At 30.7% G+C, this 21,817-nt stretch overlaps 2 protein-coding genes across 3 annotated transcripts in view; one reads left to right on the top strand and one right to left on the bottom strand.

Annotated features, from left to right (window-relative positions):
- LOC113521659 (heterogeneous nuclear ribonucleoprotein K) overlaps nt 1-12,103 on the bottom strand; it is a 35,901-nt gene extending 23,798 nt beyond the window's left edge. Inside the window, exon 1 of one of the 2 annotated variants that reach the window (XM_026907269.3) lies at nt 11,953-12,103. The gene's annotated coding sequence lies outside the window, so the exon portion shown is untranslated. The remainder of the gene's footprint in view (nt 1-11,952) is intronic. The other variant, XM_052899789.1, reaches the window with a different exon arrangement.
- A 2,506-nt stretch (nt 12,104-14,609) lies between these two features.
- LOC113521651 (store-operated calcium entry regulator STIMATE-like) lies at nt 14,610-21,774 on the top strand. Its single transcript, XM_026907256.3, has 6 exons — nt 14,610-14,935; nt 15,156-15,300; nt 15,550-15,671; nt 16,360-16,559; nt 17,886-17,960; nt 18,473-21,774. The coding sequence occupies exons 1-6, from the start codon at nt 14,809-14,811 to the stop codon at nt 18,560-18,562; spliced, it is 759 nt and encodes a 252-aa protein (XP_026763057.1). The 5' UTR covers nt 14,610-14,808; the 3' UTR covers nt 18,563-21,774.
- Nucleotides 21,775-21,817: the final 43 nt, after the last annotated feature.

Raw genomic sequence — 21,817 nt, 5'->3', positions numbered from 1 at the left:
TTTGAGATTATAAAGTTTTTTAATTGGTTTTATTTATATAATAGAATCGAACCCTCAGAGTTTGTTCCCTCGAGAGGGTTTCAACCATATTAAATTTCAAACAAAATGTTCGTGGTTTAACAAAAACGTCAAATAAAGACGGACATATTTTCGCTTAGAATATTAGTAAAGGCAAAAATAAAAAGTATTACTTTAGGACGATGCGATGGCATTCGTATCTGCCAGTCAATATAAGCGACCGTGCTTATTTCACGCTCGGGGACACCCGGGCACCGAGACCCTCGAACGCTCTAGGACTAGGATAATGCGCAACGAGCCATGAAAACGTTACAACCTTACTTACGACATTAAGAGCCTCATCTTTGGCATTAACATTTCCCGAATAAAATTACTCTGTTAATATTTGACTTTTGGAAGGTTTTTATGAACATTTAATTAGTAATTTATATATATGGCCTGAGATAACATAGTAATAGAATGGGAACCCATAAAGGGTATCATGGACATAATAGAATATTCTGTAATGTCCATAGTTCTACTCATGTATATAGGTGTGTATTACCACTTTTTATCGGGTGGGTCATCCATCAGCTTTTCTGTCATTCTAAATAACATAAAGAAGACTAATAAATGTAGTTCAATATCTCTAGTTCTCCAATTCCTTTAAAAATATTCTTATAAATTCAAAAGCACACTATAAACTGTTATGTATTTTTAGGGTTCTGTACCTTCAAAGGAAAAACGGAACCCTTATGAAATCACTTCGATGTCCGTCCGTCCGTCCATCAGTCTGTCCAGACCCTTTTTCTTAGGAACGCGTGGAGGTATCAAGTTGAATATCATATACTCAAGTCTGGAATCTCTTAAAGCAGTGAAAAAAACAAGCTCCTAAATCGGCGCAATCAACAGATACGGCCGTTTGTGTTCCATTTATATCGTATACTTATTTTAATATTCGCAAAGAGAATAAAAGGACAAGGAAATTCTAGGACAACGGGAATTACACCTATAGAGTAGTTCCCGTTGTCCTAGAATCATGAAATTTGACAAGAAACAATATCATGCAGCACAAGAAAAAGAAAAAATCCGAAAACCATTAACTTGTAATTGTCATAAAAAAGAACTTTTTTAATATTGATGATTTTATACGAAACTCTCGTTGCGCGAGTCAGACTCGCATTTGACCGGCTTTTTTCATTAACGCAACAATTTAACACCAACTAACTCTCGCATTTCTTAGTCTTTATCGATTAGTAGTCTTTTTTGCGACCTTATAATTATTTGGAAAATTATAAAAAATATATATAATGTAAAGATAGGAGCATATTGCTTTAGTTTTATTCAAATATCTATTATAGTTTCATAGAAAAATAATTTTAAAGTTTGGAATTGCAATCTCCATTTTCCAAAAACGTATAAAGTAATAAAGTATATACCCCTAACTTTGATAATTGGTCAAAAATTGGTCAACTAACAATATATTAAAGGCACCAGTGTCAACAAAGACGCTAGTGTAGATTTCATAAGGAAACACGGCGAAACCCTTAATGTATTGGTTATTTTTTATTTTAGTTTGCCATTGTTCTTTCTTATATTCAAATACACTTCGCTAAGTGATTTGTCTTTTTTACTTATAATGTATTTTAGTTCCTTTTTGCTAATATTTGTTACACTGCTTTGCTTGTCTATTTTTAGACTCGAAGGACTACATAGAAAAGAAATAAACTTTTCCTTATACTTTTTTTTTGGATAGTAGCCAATTTATTATATAAGACAACATACTAAATGGTAAATACTAAATGGTAAATACTAAATACATACAGTAAAAAATTTGTAAAGTAAAAAAAAAAAATCAGCGCACATAAAAAAGAAGAGGCATAAAAGAGTAATATTGATTAATAATGTCACTAATTCTAATTTTAAATAAAAAATATTGCACCGATGAACAACAAACGTAATACAACAAAAATACAGGTATATATTTTATTACACTTTATTCCGAAAGAACTTGTTCGTATTGTATCGGTAATAAAAATAAAACAATACTCCTACTATTAGATTATTCTAAGTGATCGATGTACTCGTAACTTCACGTAGGGAAAACAAGAACTTTAGTTTGCGAGTTATTTCTTTAACCAAAATAATGGATAAAAGAGTATTTGGAGAAGATTCAAAATGACCGATGTAGTCTAAAGGATAAATAAGCTAAGTGGCTTTAAAAACGGACCACGATTAGGAAGGTTCTTAAATGGCGACCCCGTACAGGAAAACATCTCTACTAACAGGGCGGCGACCTCAAATATATTGCACGCTGTCAGTGGATGCAAGTGGCTCAAGACCTTATGAGAAAAGGCAATGTTGAGTAGTGGAAATGATAATGATGTACTATATATTTATTAAAGTAATTAACGAGATATGAAATAGCATAAAATATTTACATATTCAGGAAAAGCTGAGGTATAATTAACTTTGTATAGTTTGATGTATCTACGTATAATATATATATAAGCATACAAAATAATTTCATCCACAAGTACATATTCAATGTATAAAATTCTGTTTATTCGTAGATAGCAAGATATAATTAGGGAAAAAGGGAAATACGAAGTACGTGTACGCCCCTTGTGGCCTTTCAGAGAACGGTTATCCATTCCGTTTCCTCGTGGGCAGGCAGTATGCGTGAATATTTGATGCTTCTATCGATCATAACTTCTTTGCGGCGCCCCATCGAGCAGCGGGCGGGCCGCTGTCAGCCCTCAGCCTACCACATAACCCCCACGAATACTATCAACAAAATATATCAACTCCCGTGATGTTCACTATCAAAAAATCATTTGAAAAAGGACATAGCAGGCAGGAGTATTGTTTTCATAGTTTTAGATAATTAAACCATTGAGTGATAACATTCCACAATGATGAGATGCCAAGCATAAACATTTTTCCTTAACGCGATCGTTCGCCACTTCATATGCGAACACACCGCTTAGACACATCTCCCAAATAATAGTGAATCAATATTAAATAATAATATATTTATGCAAATAACGATTAAAAACATTAAACAAATATATTTATTTATTCTTTATTGCACAATAAAACTTTATACAAGAAGAAAGCTTGATTAGCTTGTAAAGAATGCCATATGGCATTTTTTACCAACTTATCATTAGGTAAAAATAGAAAACGTATAAAGGGTAATGGTGGTAAAGAACTTATAATGTACTTATGGTAATATACATATAATACATAAACAATACTTTTTAATATAATAAATGTCTACTCTATGTAAATCTACAGGCATTTTATTCCAAAAACTGATGGCAGTGACGGTAAACGAATTGGACATAAATCCAAAATGATGTAATGGGGTTACGATGACCAGAAATAGAAATCTTTGATGAACTGAAACCTATCTTACAAATAAGGTGGAGAAAAATCATTGATGATATCTCTATCATCCTCTATCCGTATCCTTTGCATACTGTTCTCACAGTATGCAAAGGATACGTAAGTCTTTGGCACATACTAACGCATTGTTTTTTAACCATTTTATGTCGCGACCCACGAAAAAGCAAAAAAGTTAAGTAAAAACTCTTGCGACCCCGTCACTGTATAATTATAATAATATTTTAATGAATAGTTTATTTTTATGTTTAATTACCTTTTTTATATTATTTCATTCGATATTGTATAATTTGAAAGTTTTTCATTTTTTAGTATCTTCTGGATTTAACTCAAAATATTGATATTATCAATGGCAGTAGATAAAATGAGTTCTGCCGCAATTTTAATTAACTAAAGTAACCAAATGTATAATATTTAATTTTATAACACTACACTAAAATGGATTCCTTTAATAAACGAGAGTTCTTATTGTTTTTCAACAGCTTACGACCTTCTTTAATAACAAACAGACCCCCCCCCCCTCCGGTTGAGAAAAAATACTAACGTAAATCTTTACCTACTGTTACTGTTATCATTTATATTATTATTAATAGCTGACCCGGCAAACGTCGTTCTGCCATAATTTTTTTTTTTTGCACATAGACACTAATCATTTAGCAATATGAAATATACAACCTATTCTCATATTTATCAAATAAAATTACATTAAAATCTGTCGAGCAATTTTTGAGGAGTTTGATTACAAACACTGTGACATGAGATTTTTATATTAATATTTTTATATACTTATTATGATACGACCATGGAAAACCCATGAACATTAGAATATCTATAAAATAGAACGGTGTTTTTCAACGTGTGGGTGGCCCCCTTGGGCGTCGCGAAAACTACCTAAGTGAAAACAAAGTTATAAAGATAGGTTTATTAAGAATAATGATAATTAAAATATTTGTATGTTAATACAAATTAACAAAAAAAAAAAAATAATAAAAAACTATGACTCCTCCATGCACAGATAAAAAAAAATTAACTTAAAAATCTTAACCTAAGAAAGTAATTTTGAAGAATTTCATTTATTTTGCATAAAGAAAATTCTTGAATCTAAACTTTGTTTTTTTCAATGAACTTTACTTGATTCATGATTTTTTTTCTTGATGTAAAACAGTCAAATCCTTCAAAATTATTTTCTTAGGTCAAGATTTTTTTCTTGTATCAAGTTAATTTTTTTCGCGCTTAAATTGCGTTATCAATTTAGCGTCTTCATCCAAAACATAATTATGCAATTGTTAAAAATGTTGTATTGGAATGTAGGAAAAGAAGACACATCGGGCAGATTAATGAAAAATTGATGTCGTATCGAAGAGGTAAAAAGACTTGACAAAAATAGTAAGTGGCATGATCACCATCAATAAAAGCACGGAATGAATGAATTATTTATTATTAACATGGAAGAACAAAGAAAAATCCGCGGGATACAGCCAGAATATAAAATTGTGAAAAGTATATATTACGAAGGAAAGTTGGAAAAATAAAAATTTCTTCAATCAATAAAAAAAGAACCCGATACAAGTATGCATTTATTAATATTGCATTGCATTACACGCATTTATTAAAAAAATATAGATACATAATGCAGAAAATAAGTGAAAGAAGTTATAAGAGATAGGTATGCATTGTCACGAAAATTGTATTGTCTACAGAATATACTCCTGAAGTGTTTAACATTTGCGTGTGAGGCTATAAATCAAAAAGAATTTACAATTGTACTTTTTAACTTTGTATCGGGGACGGGGGTTGTCTTCATGACTTATGAAAGACGACGTGGTGGTTAAAGGGCAAAAATAGTTGAGAATCGTAAGAAAGGTATCGGTCGGACGTTTCGTGAGTATAATTGGAGAGACTGGTGGGCGTGCCACACGCTACGGCGGCGCAGTCAGTCGGCCGGGAGACATCTTGTATGTATTTGCTTCTGTAGTAATTTCCCCGTCCGTCCTTGTATATTTAAGCGGCGGCATCGTTCGTACCGCTCTCATGCATATGTCATGAGCAGTTGCCGTGCGACGGTTTGTTGACGGTCGAGCCGCGGGAACCGCGACCATCGGCCCCACAGCCCCGATAATTATTACGTTCTACTTTCGATTGTGGTGGCTATTGGCACCGCCCCCCGGGACAGTCGCCCCGTGGTGGCTGGTGGCTGGTGGCCGTGCTACCACCACGCTTCTATACTGTTTATAAGCGGAGGGATGAGGCAACAATTAGATTCCCGTTTCTCTCCAATAGTCCGCATGTAATGACCATGTAGTGTGTATTGCATGTACGTTCAAATTAAATGGCGGACACCGTAAAAGCAGTCATAAGCCCGGTGCCCGCACGCGAGCCAATAAATAACATGGCTCTATTTAATGTCCCTATAGATAGTCAACTCATGGGGTACCTATTGAATAACATCATCCAACTTTTAAAGTTCCTATAAATATCGATTTGATATTTTTAATAGATAATAGTATATTATCTTGTGAAGATACTCATCAGATCAATTCCTAATTAACATCAGTCAGCCAACTACTCCTTGAGATCTCATAAAATTTCTACGTTTGTCTGTCACCGACATATAGTGTAAGGTAATTGGCTAAACATCAGCTAAATTAAATGGCAGAATTGATTAAAAAAAATTTACAAACGAAATGAGACGACATAAGATTGCGCATCGCACGTAATAATATGCAATAATTTGTTCAATTACAAAAATAAGGAAGCTTTTATGTTTATAATTAAATAAATTATTATCGCAAATTATTACGTGCGATGCGCATTAATCATCAGATAATCTGAAAAAAAAATGAAGATAGACACTTGTATTATTACTTATTCTCTAGTGTCGGTATACTAACTGTAGCAGACAGATTACTTGAAAGATTTTAAAGCTATTTGACTTTGTGATAGGTTGCTTAGCCAACATAAACTAGCTAGAGAAAACAATGGGATCATTGATCACAAATTAAAATTGAATTAATTAAAAGTAGCAGTTAAAATTAGACTAAAAGAACAACATAATAATAATATTCTATATTGTCCGCAAGTGCAATTGTCCAACGAAAGAATACTTTTAGAAAGTTTGAAAATCTGAACTCAATAAGGGATGAACCATAAATAGTAAGTTAGCTTAGTCTATCTCCGCCTATATATATATATATATATATATATATATATATAACTTAGAATATCAAACAAGCTGACGGACCACCTGATGGAAAGTTGTAACTGTCACCTAAAGACATGATATTATTATATATTATTTATATATAAATGGGGTGTCATTGCATTCTTAAAATTAATATACTACAGCAGTGACTTAACAAAATCAAATTGTGACCAAATCGAAATCATATTCGATAAATGCCAAATGGACATTATTTATTTATTAACGTATTATATATTTATTAAAGTACGCCATTCATTATTTATTTATTAAGGCAAACTATGTACATAGGCCATGTGGTACCGGCATAGAATAGGGCTAAGGGAGAGCGAGGGATGAGCAGCAGCGTCTCTCTTAAAACATCTCTAAAGCCTAATTTCGATTGCTAATCCAACCTACCAAGTCTGCCAAGAGTGGCAAATACTGACAACATCCCCCAAGGAGAAAACTTATGTTTAGCAGTGGACAGTTAAATGCTGATGATAATAATACATGTATTATATATTAAAAAATATATACATGAATATAATTCAATAAAATACATTAATAAGTCAGAATTCGATTTAATCCCAAGACGGTAATATCAGAAGTTACCCATAGCTCTATGAATATAAGTATGTGACCGTATTGAGTACAATAGCTTTAGCAAACAGATTGGCATCTAAATTACGGCCCCCGACTACAATTTTTTTTAAAACAAGAAACTGTACAATCATTTGCGAACATTTGTAAAAGCCGAAATGCAAAACTTTTACATCAAGGTACGTCGATATTGCCTATCATTGCTGCGATTTACAGCGTCAATATACTATGGTAATAAGTTTATACCCGACAAGCACAATTTTGTTCCTCAAAAAATGCGAGTTAACTAACAGACTATAATGTGTCTGCGATTTAAATATTTAAATTTAGAATGCAAAATTGTATATAGATAGATAAATAGAAAAATAATTATCAAAATCGGTTCGGAATTGGCGACGTATTCAAAATAGTAAAACAAAAACCTTTCGGACAATCGCACATTTTCAATTGATTGATTAAATTAAAAATGTGTGATTATTGATTAATTATAACCACAGTGGTACCTCGAAATACGAGTGCCCTAATATTACGAGCGTTTTGAGATACGAACCGCCGAACGACAGAGCAAAATTTGAGATACGAGGAATGGCACACTACACCCCTGCACTCGACCCCAACATGCGGGGTGGAGTTGGTGTCTAACAGTTTCTCCCATCTCAGACTAACAGTTAACAGAGGGAGACTTTGTACAAAAGTCGATTGCTTGGATACCTCTGTCCCATTCGTGTTTCAACCGTGAAGCAGTTGTGTTTGCATGGCTGTGTTTCGGTTTGAACGGTGGGATATGGCGTGAATTTACTGGGTACAGAGGAATAACACCTGAGTCCTCAGCAATGGCAACGCATGGGGGGTATTATGGGTGAAACAGTATACTCTGTTATGTCCATCCATGGTACTGCTCATGTTTATAGGCGACGGTTACCACTTTCAATCAGGTGGGCCGTCAGCTTGTTTGCCATTCTAAGTTGTATAAAAAAAATAACAAAAACAACTGAGGTGGTTTTTTAAGAGTACGGATTAATGGCATTTCAATTAATTTGAATGGGGAAAATTGAGATACGAGCAATTTTACATAGGACCAAGGTTACGGAACGAATTAAACTCGTATGTCGAGGTACCACTGTACTTTATTATGAGGTTGACTTAGTTGAGGGTATTGTGAGCTCACTTATTATTTACTAACTGTAACCCGCAATTTCCGTCGACAATAACGTCATGACGATATCATAGACGTGATTGAAAATTTAAAAAGCGTTTTTATACAATTTATACATTTTGCTTTTATATTATATTGTAACAACAAAATCAAGCAATGCATGATTTTATCATTATAATTGCAACAATGGCCGGCGAGGAATGGAAAGTAGCGTCCCTCTTAAAACATCTCTAACGCCTAACTACGTTTTTTTTTATGGATGAGAATGGAATGGTAATCCCGCCTGCGCTATCAGTATACATTGGCGGGGCACCAGTGAGGGATGATAGGTGAGGATGAAAACAGGTCGGTTAGACCATCGTGACAAATTCAACAATAATTAATCACGACGGTTTCCATGAGGAACCACGTGGAGGACGACCTGATAGGGTATATTGCTAGCAATGAGGCTGTTATACCCCATTACTAACAATCCCTTCCCCCCCCCCCCCCCCCCCGCCGCTAACTGCGGTTGGCAATCCGCCTGCCAAGCGTGGCAACTACTGGCAAACCCCCCCCCCCCCCCCCCCAAGGGGAAGGCTTATATTCAGCAATGGATGATTAAGGATTGATATGATGATGATAAATTGCAACAATCCTTTCTCAGCAGGTGAGAAATTATCGTTATTAGTGGGGACTAGTGAGCCCATTGACGTCAATATACTGTCAGGTCGACCTCCACGTGGTACTCCAGGAAACCATCTTGGTTAATACTTGACCAAGTCGTTACAATGGATAGACTGTATCGAATACCGATAGTGAATGCGGGTTATCATTCTACGTATTATTATCCGTCGAAAAAAACGTGTATATTACCTATTATAAATCACAAGGGATAAAGGAGACAGAAGTGAGTACTATAGAGTATGAAAGTACATAGCACACTACGAAATTATGTATGATGTAAACATTATATCCTTTTGTTTAGATTTAACATACGCAACATATAAGGGTCCTACTTCCCGCCTGTAAAATTAACTTTTAGTACTAAACATAATAAATACATTTACATGCCTATAAGCTGTATACATATTAAAACTACAAGTTTTATTTAAATTAGAAAAGACAAAGTTACGTACAAGTTACATAAAAAGTTAAAGGATTAATTTTGTTTTTTTACAAAACCCAAGAAACTAACTACAACCTCGATAAAATAAGTATAGACCCTTACAAGTTAACAAACTCTTTTGAATAAAAAATAATCGTCAAAATCGAGTCACAATCGTCGTTGTACTTAAAAAGCCAGAATTAATGCATGTTTTTAGGTGTGTAACACACAAAAGCAACCACTATGCATACATCATGTTTGTTTCTTCCAAGAGCATGTTTCTAGGTTACAAAACAAACAACCTCTGAGGTTTCATTCATTTCCCTTTACAATATAATATGAGAAAATTCAAATAGTATCTACAATCTCCAATAAAGCAAGCAAAAACAAACTCCATATCCTATGTGTTCATGAGTAACTGTAGTCACTTTCGATTAAGTGGACCGTCAACTCATATTCCTTCCTAATATTAACTAAAAGCCACCTTGTGATCCCAGCATAGAATAAGCCACCCCTTCCTTTTTCATAGGTATTGTAAGAGCCAACTAAGGTCTTCCCTCATGTCCCTTTTAAAACATCACTAAGTTTGATTGGTTGCCAACTTGCATGTCAATCTAGGCAACTACTGGTAAAAGTCTTCTAGGGAAGGCTTATGTTCAGCAGTAGATAGTTATGATGATGATGAATAATAAAAAACTTCAGAGCAGACAAATTGTATAAATAAGCAACAAAAAGAAAATGTGCTGCAAAGAGCATATGTGCTGGACATGCTCTCATACTGTCTGCTGCATACAAGTGATACATATATGCTATATTTATGTGACAAGTATTTAATTACCATACCATATCAGTCATTAACTGTCTACTGCTGAACATAGGCCTTCTCTTATTCGGGCATTTTGCTGGTAGTTGTTAAAACACTGTCGGCTACTATGCTTATCTATGATATAAATATATGAAAATATTATTATAATTTTTTTATGCAACTTAGAATGGCAAACAAGCTGATGGTCCACCTGATGGAAAGTGGTTACTATCGCCTATAGACATGGACAGTACCATGCACATAACAGAGTATACTATTTCACCCACAGTAACCCATAGATGAAAGAGCTATATGAAAAGTTTTAAAATTAAGACATTCAATTAATTTCACAAAATAAACTTTAAGATTGATTTGTTGAACTATTCTCTGCTAACCTTACCAATGATTATAAATGAAATGTGGACAATTTTTTGTACCTATCTATGTTTTTCTTTTTATATACAGATATTTACTTTTAACAATAACTTTTAAGTAGATGGGTATGCCGGAAACTATGTTAGTTAATACATATAACTAAATAATAAATTGTCACTTTACCTGTATATATATTGGATCTTCTGGAAGAAATTTCTTTTAGAGATAACTTCATTGTTAATCACTATTTTATATAATTATTATTCTAATATAAAGTCTGTTGCATATAAAAAAAGAATATACCCAATATAAGCATTATTTTTTTAAGCACTTTCAGGGTTTTCTCTATATTATCATAATAAATAATCATAAGTATTTTCAGCTCATTTTGTTACATCAGGTCAGTAGATCCAACATCTTTTAAACACATCATCTTTCATTGATAATTCCACCAATACAAATCAATAGTAGAGGTATTTTTTTATTTATAAAAAACTGGAAAACTATTGTAAATAAGATGGGCAGGATCTCACTATACAAACAAAAATTAATATAGAACCTACATTGGAATTACTTTTATTGATAATGTAATCAAAAATCAATTCTGTATCTAAAAACTGGCATTTGCATTAGTGATAATAATTTCTCCTCCAGTCCAAGTTTCCCATCAAGTTAGCCATATCTCAATGTAATCTCAAGTCAACAATATATTGCTCTCAGAAGAGCAGATAGCACTTTATGATAAACATGAGCCAAGTCAGAATTTTGTTTTCTAATATGTAAAATATATGTTTAGCTCAAAGTGATCTGTAGCCATTAGGTCTTGGCTCAAATTTAAATAGACAAAGTTTACATTAATAAATCTCGAAAGAGTCATTTGAATTAGCTGCCTCGAACTACTTAACAGAATTATTTTTACAAATCTGGGCAGTGAATAATCTTTCTAATGCTATTCCTTAACCTAATGTTTATAGGTGTATGTCACTGCGGAAAATGTTGCGTTATACCATTACTAAGACGTAATCAGAATTAGTGGACGTTTGGAATTTCCATTATTTCATTAATATATTACTATACATAACGAGGTACATACTGTGTACAAAATATTTAGAAACGTGTCAAGTTTGAAAAGCTTGAAGGTAGAAAATAACGGATTACGTATTCAATAGATTACCAATATTCATCAATTTATAAAAAAAAAAATAATAAAGGAATTTATATGACTAAATTAAAATATTTCCATTACAACCGGTTGAAATTAATCGATAACATGAGTGTACTTATTATGATCATTAGAATTAGAACATTAAAAGAGACAATAAGAGAATGGTATTAGTACTTACCGATAATATTCGTCGTAAATTTTATTTACAATATAAAAATAATAAGCAAATGAAATATTACTTTATTTTTACAAATAAAATCGCAAAGATGAAATTAGTAAAAAAAATGGCGGCAATATTAATAAGATGTTTGGTAGTTTATTAAAAATGTTGCCAGTACATATGGATTTATTTTACCTTTTGTGAATGATTCAATATTTAATTGTAATAGTTATATTAATAATAAATGCCTATTTATTACAATCGCACTCAAGAAATTTCTTTTGTCCTGTACATAACCTAACATAAATAATAAATACCTGTCATGTTTTGACTAATTCTATCAACATTTTCTCATTAAAGAAACATTTATCTATCCATTTATTTATTGATCCATTTATCCGTTAGAAACCTTCGCATTTTTTACATGGATGGGATAAATAGAGTGGATTCTAAGACGTATTTCTATAATATTGTTATAAAGTATACAACAAATAATGAATTTTAAAGTAAATTAAATTAAATTTTAACTTTATTATAATTTTCAATGAGATGTAGTTTTGAATTAAACTTCTTTAGTGAAATAATATCGACGGTTGAAAGGCAAAATTGACTAAGCGACAAAAATACCTAAATTGAGTTTTATATACCATTCGAATCGCCTGATTTTTCTGCGTCGATTGGTCTAGGTTTTAAAATTCTACGATAATTTTTTTGTTGGTTAAGTACTGTGTGATTTTGGCCAAATTTACAATTTTATGTTTACTTAGCGACAAAAAAAATGTCATTTAAAGAATATTTATTACTTACGCCATTTTAAAAGTTGAAATATGGATTTATTTAATTTTTCATATCTTTGCTTTCACTTTTGTTTGCAAGTAGGAATTTTTACTTGTTATGAAATTTCGTTTTTATCTATTTTAGTATATTGTACCTATTAAAAAAAAATATAAATAATTTGGTTATGAAATTTTACCTGATGTAATATTTTATGATATTGCAATTTATATAATTCAATTAAAAATAAAATTAAAGTAAATTATACCTTAGATATTTTTACCTGTATAAAAATATGTTTGCTTTTAGCTGTATATATTTTTACTGCATATATTTGACTCGTTAAAATAAGTACGAATGGCGCTTATATAAATTTACCTGTACGCGAAATATAAAATGTGTATGTGTTTATTACCATTACAAGCATGATGAAACTCTAAATCAGACATTAAAGATTGCTATTTTAATAATAATTTTAATAAAAAACCAGATAATCTATTATAACTCTAACAAACATTTATTATTTTTAATAGCCGAAAATTAAAGACATTTAGTACATTTACAAAGAGGTTTTAGAAAACTTATGTAAAAGCAAAATTAGTCTTGTTTTATTGTGAATATTTTTTGTTAATTTTATAGTATTATTTATAACTATTACATTAAGTATAAATAATTAAAAATGATTAGTTGAAAATCAGTTTGGGATAATTTTAGGAAAATTTATTAACTAAAGATACATATTCTGCTAACACAACAATCATACAAGAACTTACCTAGAAAAATTTACTTGATTTTGTTTAATCTAATATATGTCTTTATATAATTGTACTTGTAAGGAGATTTAGATGAATCAGGATAACGATGTTTTTACTCGTTTCTGTTAACTTTTTAGATAAATTTATATAATTTTACCTGTAACCAAATCTAGGTATTTTTTATCTAACCGACATAAAATACTTTAAATTTTAGTCCGAGATAACTTTCTTTGATATCAAAAAATAACAAAAAAAATATATTTTCCGTAACTGTCAAAATTATTTCGATATGTCAATCAGGTAAATAGTTATGATTTTTTTTCGAAAAATTTCAACTTTAAACCACTCTCCTGTAAAGTTTATTAAATGTCGCTTAGTTAAGGTTGCCTTTCAACCGTCGATATGTAACATCGCGCCTGCAATTATAATGGCTATTTGATTGCTTATTAGTTAGATTAAAAAATGCTTATAAATAAAATACTTTATTATATTCCAATATATATAAAAATTTATTTTTATATTTACCTAAATATATATACCATACCTATGCCCAAATCTAAGTTTAGACAGATTTTATTATCGAGCTTCATCTTCTTTTATTTAATGACAATCGGAAACTATTTTTACTACCACATTTGCCCGTGTCATGTATAATATCGAGACGATCTGACACAAACTTATAAATGTATCAAACTCTATTATGTCAATCACTTGACTCGATTCTAGAATAATACTTCTAAAATTTAGTTAAAAATAAAATCTAAAGTGTTGTTTTAAATTTTCCTTTTGTTTTATAAGTTTAGTATAAAATTTAGCGTAACGCGTTATTAGCTATTTATACCTATTAAAAATCTCAACTATTTATTATAAGAAAATATGTTACTGACTGTATGAAGAATGTATATTTACCGTATATGTATATTTACTACATCTATTTTCACAAACACATGCCAGCTACTTTTTCTACAAAAATAGTCGGAAAAGCGCTGTAACATTTTTAAAATGTTCGTCATTCAGGTGAATTTAATTTTTTTTACTTATTTAAAGCTTATGAGTCTTTATCTATGGCTTTGGAATTAAAAGCTGTCAATGTCAAGTGTGACTATGTCATTGTGACATTTAAGACTGCCAAATTTTAATTTCTTTATGTCGTTTCTTGTCATTAACCATTGAAAATTCTAGTTTTATTTAATATTCTGTCATCAGTTTTTAAATTGCACTATTTCTATTTTGTATTGTTTATGTTTTATAAAGATTTACATTTATATATTAATTCTAACATTAATAGAATGTGTCTTAAGTAATTTGTAAAGATTTGTATATTTTTTATATAGTCAAATGAAAAATGAATAATAACAGTTCCGATTATATTAATTGGTCAGAACTACACTGTTCTAAAGGTGCCCTCACAGACTATTATGGATGGTTCATGCAGTTTTTGTTGGCTGTATTAGCATTCACTTGTTTAATAGGTTAGTTATTATTATGACTATATCCTTCAAACAGCTGAGTTCAAGGCTACTTGTTTGTAATTTCTAGAAATTGAAAGGTATTCCTTTTATTATAAAAATGAATTCATGAAAATTGTGTTTGATTTGTAATTGCTTTCTAATTCGAAAAAATATGTATTTCAATTTAAAAAATAAATATATACTACTGTTTGTGTAAATTCCTAATATTTATGTATTTCAGGTAAAAGGTTTTGTGAACCCCGTTATGCTAGAAGACCATGGTTGATTTGGTTCTATGATACGTCTAAACAAGGACTTGGTGCTCTCATTATACACGCAGCTAATGTTTGGCTCTCTCCACACCTTCTAGGAAACCCTTGCACTTGGTTTGTTTAATAAATAGATAAGAACTTTATTGAATTTATCAATTACCATCAATATTATATGGTTATTATATTGTATTGTTTATTAAATTGCATAACAGTATATAGATACTATTGTTTAATAACTCGCCACTGTTACTAAAATTAAATCTTATTTTTTCATATTCTACTTTATTTAGTCTTTTAATGTAGTATTTATTATTATATAATTATAATATATTGTTATAATAACAGAATGCTTTTGTTTATCAGGTATATTTTAAATTTCATGTTGGATTCAACACTGGGCCTGCTAATAATATGGGCAGGCATCCGTTTAGCTCAATATTGTGCTAGAACATATGATATCCCACTCATAAACTTTGGAGAATATGGTTAGTACTTGTTTCATGATACTTAATTAGTGTATACTGATTTAATTTCATGTACTGAACATGTTTTTAGGTACTTATAATACTACCAATAGTGTGGCAGTCAAATAGAATGAAGTTAGTACTTATTTTAGCTTCATTTTTCACTACACATACTTACCAGAAATTTGGGTATTTATTAATACATTCTATAACCTAATATTATGTCATAATATAATGTAAGCTTTGTAGGTGAATATAATTATAGCTGTATTATAAAAATTATATCATTATCATAATCAGCCTATTATGGACATAGGCCTCTCCCAGCGCACTCCTAAATTAAAGAATGCCTTTAATATAGGTATTTTGTACCAGTCAACCTCTATGATGTGCAGAGATACTCGATGATGGTTTAAATAATAATATAACATATTATTTACTGTGTAATATATTTTAGCAATATATTTTAATGTGAATTAGAAATAATGATCATGCTGAGCATGATCATTATTTCTAATTTTTATCAGCCGCTCTACATATGTCTTGCAATTATGTAGTGTATTAGTACCTAGTGAAACATTGATGTGACTAAAAAATGCAGTCTGCAGACTTTATGCTGACATTTATTTGCTTAACGTGAGCATAATCTGAACTATACATTATGGTTTACTATTTTAACATTATTGACTCAATATAAATTGTGTTATAGGCAAACCACCAATGTGTTCAGCTTGGATATGCCAGTGCATATTATATGCTGCCCTTGCAACATTCTCCAAATCGGTGCTAGCCCTTGTGCTTCGGTTGCCACCAGTCGTAACAGTATTGTCAAGACTGCCACTCTCACCTGTCTCTGATCCAAGGCTAGAACTTGCAGTTGTGCTTCTCATCATTCCATTTTTTGTTAATGTAAGTTTTTATTAATTAAGTATAAAAACAAGGAACATTATCTACTAACAAATTAAAACCTATTGCAACACTAGAGAATATGATAGAGACAAAAAACTTATGTTTTTGTTCTAAATTGGAATACTGAAATTCGAATTTACACTCTATTTAAACTTTAGTAGTTTTTATACCACTGAGATGCCAAACAAGCATGTAATCCACTTGGTAAGTAATAAACCTGCAATACTAGAGCCATTATGTACTTGTTGTCACCACTAAAGAAAGTGCTGTAGTTTATTAAGAAAATTTATGCTCCATACCCATATTTAATATCGTCATAGAATACTGATGGATATATATATTTAATATTTGTCAGACCCGTCAGTATTCTACGACTATGATGATATGCTGTGTATGTGTCACTGGATTGCTACAAGTCTAGAAGAGTAGAGCATATGCAGTAAAAAGTTTAATTCAAACTATACACATTAATTTATGTTATAAAAAATCTAATAAAATAAGGTGTTGTTGCACAGTAAAAACAATATTTCAATTTTGTTTATATTTGCGTCATTTATGTATTCCATTAATCTGTATGTGTGTATATCATAGTTAATATTTGAACATTTGTACAAATACACTTTAGTAATAAGTGAAGTTATTTGAACACATGAGATTAAATTGACGTAAAAGCCACATGATTACGTCACAACACATTTGTTGTGTTACTTACCCATATCGTACATTGTATAAATAGTAGATAATTGATATACTTATGTACAAGTATTCTATGTTTCTCATAACCGTTGTCATTGATTAGTTACTCGATTTCTGCCATCATAAAACATATATAATTGAAATTTGATAGATAGGAGACATGGCGGCTGTTTGTTCATAAGAATACCTACTTTTATCATCTTGGTATAGAGTTTTATTTCGAATTATTCTTTTAATGCACTAGTGTAGAGTACTTGGTTTTCTTATACGCTTCTTAATCTGTTTTGGTAATGAATAGGAATGTTGATACATTGTATTCTAATTTCTTAGCACATTAAAATATCCTGTACATATATGTAACACAAAGATCATATTTACGTTACGATCACGTTTAAAATAAATCAGCTTGAAGTAAATAAATAAATATGATTAGAATTCTTTTTTAGCTTTCCGGAATGCCGAATTATGTATTTTTTTTTTAAACTAGGGGACAAATAAAAGTAATGTATTAGATTACTCCCAGAGTTTGGATGTATCCCAGACTACAGGTTTCCATTCCTGTGAATTTTGGAATCGTCTTTTTGTTGAAATTAAACCTACTTATAATTTTTCTGTATTTATTTATTTCAGATATTAATATTTTGGGTAACAGACAACTTCCTAATGTATCATCCGAGAGGAGTTCACTCAAGAATTAAAACGAAGGTATGTAGCTATCAATATTAAATTGACCTAAGACATGTATAATTAGATTAGAAAATAAGTCGCTTTTTGTCTGTTATCTTAAAGTGACTGACTTTTAATAAAGTAACATGATAACGTATCTAATACATAGGAACAGAACATTTTAACTGGACTGGTTTATGAATTATATCCAATGTAAACTGAGAAATATTTTAAGTGAAAAATAAATTGATTCACTAGCGGTAACTGTTGTATAATAACAACAACAAAAAGTAATATTTAGAGTCTTGACTGTTACTAGTAATAATTGTGAACATATGTAATTTTAACATATTTATAAGGTGATACAATAAGACTTAAATGTGTAAATGATTGATATTGTATCACTTATGAAAAACTGAAAAGTGTTCATTCATGTCATGTAGGCGGGACAGTCCATATACTGTAATCTTGTGGAACTTGTGTGTAAAATTCACTTTAATAAATATTAATCATCTTCAATAGACTTCAATAAATTATTATTATATTTTTAGGTGCGATATCAGTCTATAAAGAAAGAGAAATCTGGCTCTGACGAAGAGGAGCATTCTGCTGATGAAAGGCTGTTAGGTGCTAGTGTATGACCCTACAGCCGGCCCACTGTTTTCCGGGCATAACCATTGTAATCTCTTAGTTATGTAGGTAGGTAACTGCCACTTGTCTTTGCTATCTGAATTACAGTCATGAGTCTATTAGATTGTCCGTAATAAAATTTTGTGTGTAAAAATCGAATTACTCTTGAAGCGAAAAATACTGTTTAAATCAAACGCCTTAATAAATCTTTGTTATAAGAATAAGTAAAATGGGCAGAAGTGAGCTTTATATGCTTTCCTTTGTGAGTTTGGCGATGCCTCCTAATATAGCCTTCTTCACCCTTCACACTATGTGGAATGTAAAGGGAAGAAGGCTATATTAGTTTGTAAGAAGTGCTACAAATTTATTCACATATAACAATTTTATGTTAAGACTAGACGCGACGCACGCGTCACATGTTTAAGTCAGCAAGAGAGATGCTCTCATTGTGTCTGTTGCTTGCAAACCCTGACTGATTTAACTTTTAATAAGATGTGTCAGTTCTACCTGTATATTTATTCTTATGGTTATATATTTTAAGGTCTTTTATCGATTGCTCACTTCTTCTTTGTACGTTATTGATATAAATGATTAAAAATTATTGAGTTTTCGGTACATGAAATATCATGCGTAGCGTAGTATCAAACAAATTTGTTCATATGCAATATCTGACATGTTAATTTAGTGAAGGCAAGTGGGACACTGAACAAAAAATAAATCAATATCATGTAAATGGTTAGAAAAACATCTAGCATGTTGCTAAATAATTATAGTCTATTAACTAATTTCGATCTTTTAGAATGTACATTGATTTTTATGAGTACCAACTTTTAAGAAAGATACAAGAATGTTTTTCGAAATCACTGGCATATAGTTTAGTGTAGTGACACCCTTGGTTTTCATGTCAATTGGGTATTTAAGTCGTCTATAAATAGACGAGAGATAAAAAGCTATGTCAATCTTTTGCCCGTTAAAATAGAAAACAAGTCCTTGTGAAGAACACAATGTGAAATTTAGCTTTTAGCATACAATATCCTGATTCCCATTAGGTTTTTTTGACTAAGATAATAAAATATATTATTGTCTCTTCTAAAATTTAGCCACCTCACAAAATGACTTTGCTCTTAAGTCTGGTATCCCTATTATAACATAGTGAAGCTCTGGTTTAAAACTATTTTTTAATACTGACCCTGTATTTAGAATGTCTGTAGTCTAATTGAAAACACAGTCGGTCATCCGGTTGAGCTAAAGGTTAGATTTTTCACTTAATATAAATCTCTGGTTGTAATAAAAAAATGTGCACTCTAGGAGATGGAATATGGTTAACTTGCTGTATACAGGACTTTGGCATAATTTGTATGCATTTGTAAAGTATATTATGTATAGTTATATCGGCAATTAATATGTTATATCGAAAATGGCCTTTATTTGTACCTATTGATTGAATAAGGCAATATATTATTATATGTAAATACTATATACATTTTTTTATATCAAAAGTGTTCATTTATATTCCTGTATATCCGTAGAAAAATATTGTGATATCCTTGTTATTGTACCTAATTTTCTTATCGGTTTTAATAATAAAATTTAGAAATGAAACAGTACAAAAATACCTATGTTTCCGTCTTGTAGTGTTCACAAGAAAATTAGTATTATAAAAAGATATTAGCCTAAAATAGCAATACTCCATTCCGTTAATGATGACGATAAAATCATTGTTAAGTACATTACTCAGCTAATTAACCATTGATAAATTTTATTTTATAATTTAATGGAACCACTGGTTATTATTTAAAAAAATGGTAGAAGCAGGAATTGGAATATTTTTGATGTTGTTCGAGAACCCAAATATGTACAAAGCCATTTTTAATTAAAAATTGTTATATATTTTTATATATTTATTTTTAAAACGAAAATGTAAACGTTCCTAAATGGTATAAGTACTTAGATTCTCACAGTAGTGCCATGTATTGATTTGATTTAATTTGAAAATGTACTAACACATCGAATTAAGACTGATCAGTCTAAAAAAAACTATCTTCCAACAATGTGTATATTAAAAATGTGGTTCACTAAGTACCCTCGAATCACTTGAGAGATAAAATTATTTTTGAAACATTCAGACGTAATTGTTTAATTAATGTCTGAATTGACTCCACTATCATTGTTAATATGCGAAGATGTTTAATGTGATACTTTAAAAAATTTATTTAGTAGAGATGAAACGGATATCCGGTAACTATCCGGTATCCGGCCTGTCTGGCGGCCTTAATACTATCCGGCCGAATAGTAGTTATCCGGTATTCGTCACGCCGCTGAATTAAAAAAAAATTGATAAAAAAATATATTTTTAATTATTTATTTGCTTTGTGCAGTTAGTCTTAGTATCACTTAAGAAATATAATTAGTTTTAGTTTTAAATTTTTAATCACACAATAGTAAATTAATGTGTAAATTAAAAAAAAAAATAGAAAATTAATTAATTAGTACTCATACTGCACTAAAGGCAAATTATGGTGATTAAATACTAATTTCTCTGCATTGGAGGTAGTAAGCGGTTTAGCTTGTCTTTATAAATAAGGCTATCTTCAGAAAAAAGTCTTTCGCTATACACATTGCTGCAAGGTGCTGAAAGATAGATTATGGCAAACTTTGTTAAATTTGGGTATTGTTTTGCATTAGGTGTCCATCAAGTATAAGGGTCACGATTGCGATCAATTCGCACTGACAGCCGGATATCCAGCTATTCGGCCACATGGTTAGCTGAATATCCGGTATCCGGTATCCGGCTAAACTGCTATCCGTTTTATCTCTAATATTTAGTCCAGCAGAAACTATATATTTTACTATCGTAAAGTAAAAATACATAGTCTCTGTATTCTGAATGGATTTGTGAAGGTTTTTGACTTTTTATGTATCTTTATACATATATTTTTCGAGTCAACGAGTTAGTTCGATATTTAAAACAATATAAGACAGTGTATCAAGTCAACTTTTTGTGATGATTAGATTTTATATTACTTTTATTTTAATTAAAAAACATTGTTTATTGGAACATGGGTCTACCATTAAATGTAAATGAACTCATTGGTTATTGTGATGAAATGTAAATATATGTGGGTAAGGTCAGGTTTTGTAAAAAATAAAAGTGTACATAATATACCTATATATTTGTGCAGCTATTTATTGTTTGTGCGAATATAAATTCACTAAACGTTAATATGTTGTTTAATTTTTCAATAGTTTTGAATAAAGAGCACCAT

The sequence above is a fragment of the Galleria mellonella genome, unplaced genomic scaffold (assembly GCF_026898425.1).
Source record: "Galleria mellonella isolate WM207_F2 unplaced genomic scaffold, CSIRO_AGI_GalMel_v1 utg63, whole genome shotgun sequence".
NCBI lineage: Eukaryota > Metazoa > Arthropoda > Insecta > Lepidoptera > Pyralidae > Galleria > Galleria mellonella.
This window is presented reverse-complemented; position numbering and strand designations above follow the sequence as displayed.